Raw genomic sequence first — 8,190 nt, 5'->3', positions numbered from 1 at the left:
GAGTTAACACGTTGCAAGACACACACGTGTGATTCAACATATTTAGGTCTATACTTTTTGCCATTTAATGGCCCCATCGCAATGTGTAGGTCCTAGGTTGACTTAGCTATTTTTTTCTTGTTTTACATCTCGGTCTAATTTTTGCACGTTAACAGGCCACAACAGACGTGTGTGGTTTAATGTTTTTACGTCTACTTTTTTTTCTGGTTTAATGGTCCTGCTGTAACACGCTGGGCTTAAGACACGTTCCTTTTTAACATATAAGAGAATTCAATCAAAAGATATCCTCTCTTTGAACCACTTTGAACCCGTACTAAGTTAACAAGTTTTATAATAGTGACCCACTCGATAATTTGAGTACACCCAAATTAACCCATTGTGTAATTTTAGACTTTTAGTAGGCCTACATGAACCATAAGCAAACTTGTTTTACCCGAATCAACCCTTTAAAAAAATGGATCATAATTGGCAAGTGAATTTCAAAACCACCATCTACCATTGCACCAAACATAACCAACTTCACCAAAATGTTAGAACATCCCCAAAAAATGTAAGGTGCCCATGGGAGATTGGGGGCAAAAGAGTTGATTACCAACATGTTAAGTACATACATTTATATGAACTGCTGGAGCCATTTACAGTTGCCAACATCATCCTGCAGCTCGTTCTTTAACCGTTTCACTTCTTGCAAAGCCTGCTTCAAGTCCATTTTGTCAAGTGGCAATTCCGAGAAGTCCTTTAAGAACTTGCGGGCCCGAGGAGCACCTATGGCCATATCATCTGGTTCAGATGGCTTCTTCCGTTTCCGGCCAGCCTGTAATAGCATGATTACAAGGTTGTGTAAATCAGAAAATGATTATGATTTTTAAGACTAAAATAATAATTAAAAAAATTGAAAAAAGCAAACAAGTCATTTTGAAAAACATACATATAAACATCCTTTCAATAATTAATTGTATTTGAATGGCGTGAACGAAAATGAGGATGTGACTATGACGGGTAGGGATGGGCTTTTTTTCCCAAATATCCCGTACACCCGTACAGATTTTAGGTATTTGGTACATGTATCGGTACCCAATTTTATTGATTTTGGTATTCGGTATCTTCAGTATTGATACGAGTATGGGTACGGGTAAAAATGGGTACTGGTACCGAATTTTATGTAGACCTTTAAATGTTTTTTTTGTATTATGTTTTATTTCGTATTATGGTATTTATAGTACTCGTATTGATTTGACCTATATGGTACCCGTATCGTATTGGTACTCATACCAATTTTACCTATTTGGTACTCGTATTATATTGGTACTCATGTCAATTTTAACTATTTAGTACTCGTACAAGTGCTAAAAAACTAAATAAAAACAAAATGGTACCAAAGAGGGTATTGCACCGAAAATACATGTACTAGTACCTGTACTCGTACCCGTACCCGTACCGTACCTGTATATTTGGTACGGTATTTGGTACCCAGTTTTGTTCAAATTCGGTACCGGTACGAGTATAAGTACGGGTACTGTACCAATCTCATCCCTAATGACAGGTATCACAATAAGGAGAACAAAAATGAATCCAAAAACTAAAGAACGAAGGTAAAAAGTAGTATAGGTGGCAAAATGCGTCACTTAACCAACGGGTCAAAGTAAAGATATTGTGTGAATTAAAACAGGTTGGGTTGGGCTGAGCCGCGAAAACATATTTATCTACTTTTTTGAATCTTATAAATAACTTCCACGTAAAAATATGATCACAAATATTTTAATAGGATTAAGACAATCTTGGAGGTTAAATGCACGAGTGCATGGCGGATGACTATCAACCCATTTGACCCATATTGTTTATAGTTAAATCTTTTATCTTTACATGTTTGACCCGTTCAAAATAAAACACAACACATATCAACAAACTTATATGTTAATGGATCGGTAGCCACATTTCACAAAGAGCATATGTCATGTACATTTCCAGGTGGGTAGTAACGGTGACCCGAGAGCAAAAAGGCAAAACCCAGAAATATACAGCAGCTGATTACTCAATGGGAAAGTTTAGAGTGCTTAAATAATAAAATACATAGAAATCAGAAGCCATACCTCTTGTTCAGCCTCGTTTGATACAATTGAAACGGGTGTGAAGTCCTCCAGCTCAGCAGCTTTTTCTCTAGCAAGAGACACGACACTTTCAGGAAAGTTTGCAAACTCTGCAACATGAATTCCAAAACTCTGATCACAAGCCCCTGCTTCAACCTGAATAATCAAAATAAATTAAGAAAACATCAATAAGTATTGTTTCTTCGTATATCTAACTAATTGTTTAAAGCACCAAACAACCTTGTAAAGCATTGTTAGCTTCCGGCTTGAGGAGTCAATGTGTGCACTGACATGATAATTTGCTATACCGGACGGTTGACCAGAATTTTCATGAGCTAATGCAGTCAACTCATGGAAATGAGTGGCGAATAAAGTAGGCGCTTTAATTACTTCAACCAAGTGCTCACATATAGCCCACGCTAAACCTGCTCCCCAAATAACAAATTAATATAAAAAACAATTATTTAAGTCAAAATAATCAATGATAATAAAAATCTAACCAAATCCATCATAAGTTGATGTTCCACGGCCCAATTCATCAATAATAATCAATGATTTATCAGTGGCGCCTTTTAGAATTGATGCTGTCTCAAGCATTTCTTGCATAAAGGTGGAAACTCCACGTAACTAAAAACCACAAAACGTAATAACAATTTTATGTTTTTTCAACTGACAAAGAACTACAAATATAACAAGAATATGTTGACTAGGGCTGTAAACGAACCGAACGAACACGAACAAGGCCATGTTCGTGTTTGTTCGTTAAGGAAATTAACATGTTCGCGAACTGTTCACGAACGCATACCGAACATAAGTTTATGTTCATGTTCGTTCGTTAAGGAAATTCAGTTGTTCACGAACAATTCGTGAACACTAGTCTCGAACACAAACGAAAAAATATTACCGAATGAACGTAACCGAACATATTACCGAACGTTCACGAACGCAGTCGAACGAACGAGACCTATGTTCGTGTTCGTTCGGTAAGCTAACCGAACGAAATTTTTTGTTCGTCTTCGTTCGTTAAGCTAATCGAACGAACATAAACGAACTTCCCACCGAACGGTTCACGAACTGTTCGCTGAACGTTCGGTTCGTTTACAACCCTAATGTTGACTACTTTAGGACCAAAAAAAAGTAAGTTAGGTTTACCTGACAGTCACCAGCACCAACACGTGCAAAAATACAGTCACGAATAGAAATGGTTGCTTTGTCACAAGGAACAAAAGAGCCCACTTGCGCCATAAGAATGTTCACACCAATCTGTATAAATAAACAAAAAAATATCATAACAAATTTTCAAGTGGAAAAACAGAAGGTCACGATATTCTTAATGTAACATTGCAAAGGTCATATGTTACGGAATCAGCCGAATAAGATTAAATAGGAAAAAATAATATGATAACCGAGCTTAATACCTGGCGTATAAATGTGGATTTTCCACCCATGTTAGGCCCGGTGATAATTTGAAACCAACTCTCTCCCCTCACCTAGTAAATTATGAAAAAAAATATATAAATAATGAATGTACAAAACAAAAAAAAAGCCATAAATGGCATAATAATATAATATCTTACAAGTTTGCAGTCGTTTGGTATAAAATTCACCCAATCTTGAGCTTCCACACAAGGGTGTCTACTTCCTTCCAATATGATATCTCCCGTATCCTGTAAATAACAACCTCCGGTTTAATACGTATTTTAAACTTATGAATGCTTTTAAACCGAGAATTCTTACCGATGGTGTGATATCGGGTCTCGTATACGGGGTGGGGCTGCTAGCAGCCAGGTCAGCAAAACTAAGCAAGACGTCCAGCTCGGAGAGCAACTTAGCCAAATCGTCAAACACCTGTATCGTTGACTAGTCAACAAACATTCATAAAAAAATATTATAGAAGCAAAATGTAATTACTTCAGAGAAAGTTGATGCTGTATTGACAACTCTAGCTACAAGCTCCTTCTGACAGCTTTTATATTCTTCTAGAACCTTCTGGTACTGATCTCCTAATTTCTTCAGCTTAGTATTTGTAAATTTTACACCGTCTTTTCGGGTTTCGAGAATGATAAAATGGGTGTTAAGCTTCTTCCGTACTTTTGGTTCTTCTTTCTTTGTGATTCTAAAAACGTGTCCGAACTGAGTACCCTTATCCATCTTTAACTTGTCGATAGCTAGCTCGAGATCATTGGCGGTTTTTTGATGCAAATCGTGTATTTGTTGTTCTACTGATTCTTGCTCGTTTTTCAGGTCTGATAACTGAGAATCGTAACCCGGTGAAATCATGTATTCTCCGTTTTCGAGTTGGTCAAGGTCAACAGAAACTTCAACGAGACCAATAAACTTATTCAAGTGATCATCGTTAGTCAGATAATCGAAACGATCCATGAATCTTTCCTTGATTAGTGATACAAATTGACCATCGTATCGTTCCATTGCGCTTTTAATGTATGGAATTCTAATGCTCGACTGGTCAAGAAAAAAAACAAAAAACGGTTACATACACAACAACTATAGAAAATAGAGATGCAATAAAAAATAAGAGTAAAATTGCCATTTTCTTCCCCAAGGTTTGGCCACTTCTGCGACTTTCGTCCAAAGGTTTATTTTTTCGCATCTAGACCCAAAAGGTTTATAATCTTGCCATTTTCATCGGACTCGTTAACTTCATCCTTTTTTTAATGTTAAGTCAGAGGTATTTCCGAATAAAGGTCTATTTTAAATTAAAAAAATGTCTAAAATGACGAACATACCCCTGACTTAACGTTAAAAAATGGATGACGTTAACAAGTCGGATGAAAATGGCAAGATTTCAAACATTTTGGATCCATATGCGAAAAAACAAACCTTTGGACGAAAGTCGCAAAAGTGACCAAACCTCAGGGCCGAAAATGACATTTTACTCTATAAATAACAAAAGTTAAAAAAAGAAATTCACCTGATAAAGCTTGACGATATGTAACAAACTATCTCTTCGTTTCTCAACACAGCGCATCAACCGTTCAATGTCGTGTATTCTTTTCAAATGCTGACGTAAATCCTGACGAAAAGCGGTATCGTCAACAAACGCTTGCACCAAATCTAGTCTTGTATTAATCTCGTTGACATCCAACAAAGGTTGTTTTAGCCACATGTGTAGTAACCTTCGACCCATTCCAGCTGTGCATGTTCTATTCATGAGACCAAACAGACTAAAATTCTTGTTAGCATCCGTTTTACTCTCCATAACATTCAACGCCCTCATAGCAGCAGAGTCTAATCTCATGTAACTGTTAAGATTATACCAACCGATCGTATAATTCCCGTAATTGTTTTCATCGGAAAGTAACTCAGCGTAAGACAATAACGCCCCTAAAGCCATAGGTGCATGTTCGAAAGAAGAAACGAGATCACGAACCGGTTCATTTGAACCTTTGATTAACCTACCAAGATCTTGCGTTAAATCTCGTCCTTTAAACTCGGCTTTCTTTCTTTCGGTTACCATCACACCACATTTCGACATTACATCATACAAAGGTTTACACTCACTCGATTTCGTGATTTCAGTAGGTAAAACACACTCTTTGCACCCGAGAGAAACTAAAGCCGATTCAACGTTCGTAAAGTGGTTATCATCGAGAAACTCGGTAATGCCAAGTACCCGTTTAGAAAGATCGACATAACCTAATCCAACGGTGCACCCGGTTTCGCGAAAATTTGGAATAATGGCTACGATTGCTGGTGAATCTTGCATATCGTTTTTTGCAAATAAAATGTCTTCGAAGCTGTTGAGATTACCAGGGGTTCCTCGTTTTGTTAATCGCCAGTTTGACCCGCTGCCCTCGTATAATTCAAGACTATGATCGGTTCTTTCTAGTAAAAGATCGCGAACGATAGTTTCGAACATGTTTTTGCTTACACTCACACTAGATAAAGCATCGGGCCCATTACCAATTTGTTTCAAGACTGTTGTGGTGTGATAATATGTATTTGCAATAAATGAAGCATTCTCACCATGAGCTGTGAAGTAATCCTATTGAGAATCATTTAAAAAGCATAAGATAGTGTTACATAATATTTAATGATGTGTTACAAACATGAAACAAGAAACATGACTTTTTCATTGACGAACATACAATCGCATTATAGTGCATAATATCTTCTTCTAATAAACAATCTTCTATCAAGATACCTGTACCCTTAAATGTATGCGCATAATTTTATTTTCTTCTAATAAACAATCTTCTATCATCATCATACTTAGTAAATCCCACCAATAGCAAAGCTAAGGTAGGGTCTAAGGAGGGTAAGATGTAGACAGCCTTACCTCTACCCCGTAGGAATAGAAAGGCTGCTTCCAGTGAGACCCCCGGCTCGATAGTGGTTTTGCATCAAGCCTTGGACATAAGGCATATAACACTCAACAATTGAGACAACTGCCAATTAGTGCATGTACCCCCTTGTCTTTCGGCTATCAACAACACCACCACATGATGCATGATTAACCATCCCCCTCTTTTAACGTTATTTTTTCAAAATTAGTAAAATATTAAAATTAGTGCACTTTCACTTTTGCCCTCCGAGCGCCCACACATATATACCTTAAAATTAGTGAGATGAAAGCCACATTAAGCTTTAATAGTAAATTTGTAATCACTTAGCAAACACATGACAATGGTCACTTTCTACACATTACTATTTCTAGATGCAAACTCATTACTTAAACAATCTTCTAATTTTTAACCATTTAACCATAAAACTAAAAAGGCATGCAATAATTACCCTCCTATAATAATGCAAGTATCTCATAAATGCATACACAAACTGGGATGACCCAACAAAAACCTAAACAATAACCCAATAAGGGGGCTCACCCGTCGATCGAAAAAGCGAACGGCTTTCGCATCCTGCACAACAAATTTTGGTATTAGACAATTTCTCAAGCAATATTCAACAACTTCATACTAGTGAAAACCACTTACATTGGGTAATTTCTTGAAGAAGGTGAGAAACCCTTGAGCTTGTTTAGCATCTACAGAAATCAAAACACAACAGGATATGATAAATATTCTATCTTTTCAATTTTCACGGCATTTAACACGTTTGAGTGAAAAAATAAATAAAATGAAATAAGATGTTAACCTAATTTGAGGTCAGGTAGCTTGTTGTGATCCTGTAAATCTGCATCCATACTTCGATTCTTCGTGAATAAACAACAAAAGTGATATAAATTAAGAGCCAATTTGGGGTTTTCTGAGGATTTAAGGCTAATTTGATGGAGGGTTTCGGGATATTGGGCGGGAAAGAGGAGTGGCGGTAGTGCGGAGATATATACTAGAAAAACCGCGCGTGTTGCCTCTTTCTAGATATAGGTGCCGAGAGTACTCGGGATTAATTCGGTTGACCGTTAAAAAAAGAATAACTTAAATGATAATGTAATGGTTTAAATAATTAATTAATTAAAAAAATAAAAAAAGTTACTCTATCGTTAATAAATTGGTGAGGGGATTGGGGATTATCTACTATTAGGGTTGGTGGTTCAATAAGAGAAGCAAAGCTTTTAAAAACACTTAAGTTGGAGACGTTATGAGTTCATGTCTTACAATGGGAAATAGCAGATGGTAGTGTGGTTTGTTTATAAGTAGACAAGCACTATGGTAGTAGAGCTAAGGGGTGGCTTGGAATCCAACATTGTGTGTTTGGGAAGTAAGCTATAGTTTCTTACGTTCAATGATCACCCTTGCGACACCGATAGCTTCGTTGAGAGTTCATGGGTTCTTGATTTTGATGTCTAGACATGTGATGTAGCAACTCACCAAGAAGGGTTATGGCAGCACATCACGAGACAACCTCTCGAATTCGTCTTGGTAGGAATCTAGGCAGTTGGTTTGTGTTAGACAGACAAGGGCTTCGCTCAAGGTCTTTGAAATTAGTGGGTCAAAATCGAGCTTTTAAGCTCAAGTGAATTCCACCCAAGACAACAAGCATTGGAACTTGGGTTAGGCCAATTGTTCCTTTGGAGTGTTATACATTCAAGATGAAACGAAGACAAAATGACTTGATATTTGGTTGCCACGTCCTGAAATGATAAGTCTTGTTTTGCTTGGTATATCCAGCCCGTTAGGGTCCT

At 37.1% G+C, this 8,190-nt stretch overlaps 1 protein-coding gene across 1 annotated transcript; it reads right to left on the bottom strand.

Annotated features, from left to right (window-relative positions):
• Positions 1-481: 481 nt before the first annotated feature.
• LOC110941615 (DNA mismatch repair protein MSH2) lies at positions 482-7,344 on the bottom strand. Its single transcript, XM_022183274.2, has 13 exons — positions 7,203-7,344; positions 7,043-7,092; positions 6,935-6,967; positions 5,020-6,093; positions 3,999-4,550; positions 3,825-3,935; positions 3,665-3,754; positions 3,506-3,577; positions 3,240-3,350; positions 2,588-2,714; positions 2,328-2,512; positions 2,091-2,243; positions 482-814 (listed from the first exon to the last, which is right to left on the bottom strand). Exons 1-13 carry the CDS (start codon positions 7,249-7,251, stop codon positions 614-616), a joined length of 2,808 nt encoding a protein of 935 aa, XP_022038966.1. The 5' UTR covers positions 7,252-7,344; the 3' UTR covers positions 482-613.
• Between the last annotated feature and the right edge of the window lie 846 nt (positions 7,345-8,190).

This window comes from Helianthus annuus, chromosome 5 (genome assembly GCF_002127325.2).
Source record: "Helianthus annuus cultivar XRQ/B chromosome 5, HanXRQr2.0-SUNRISE, whole genome shotgun sequence".
Lineage (NCBI taxonomy): Eukaryota > Viridiplantae > Streptophyta > Magnoliopsida > Asterales > Asteraceae > Helianthus > Helianthus annuus.
Note: the sequence above shows the minus strand (reverse complement) of the source record. Positions and strands in the feature narration are given on the sequence as shown.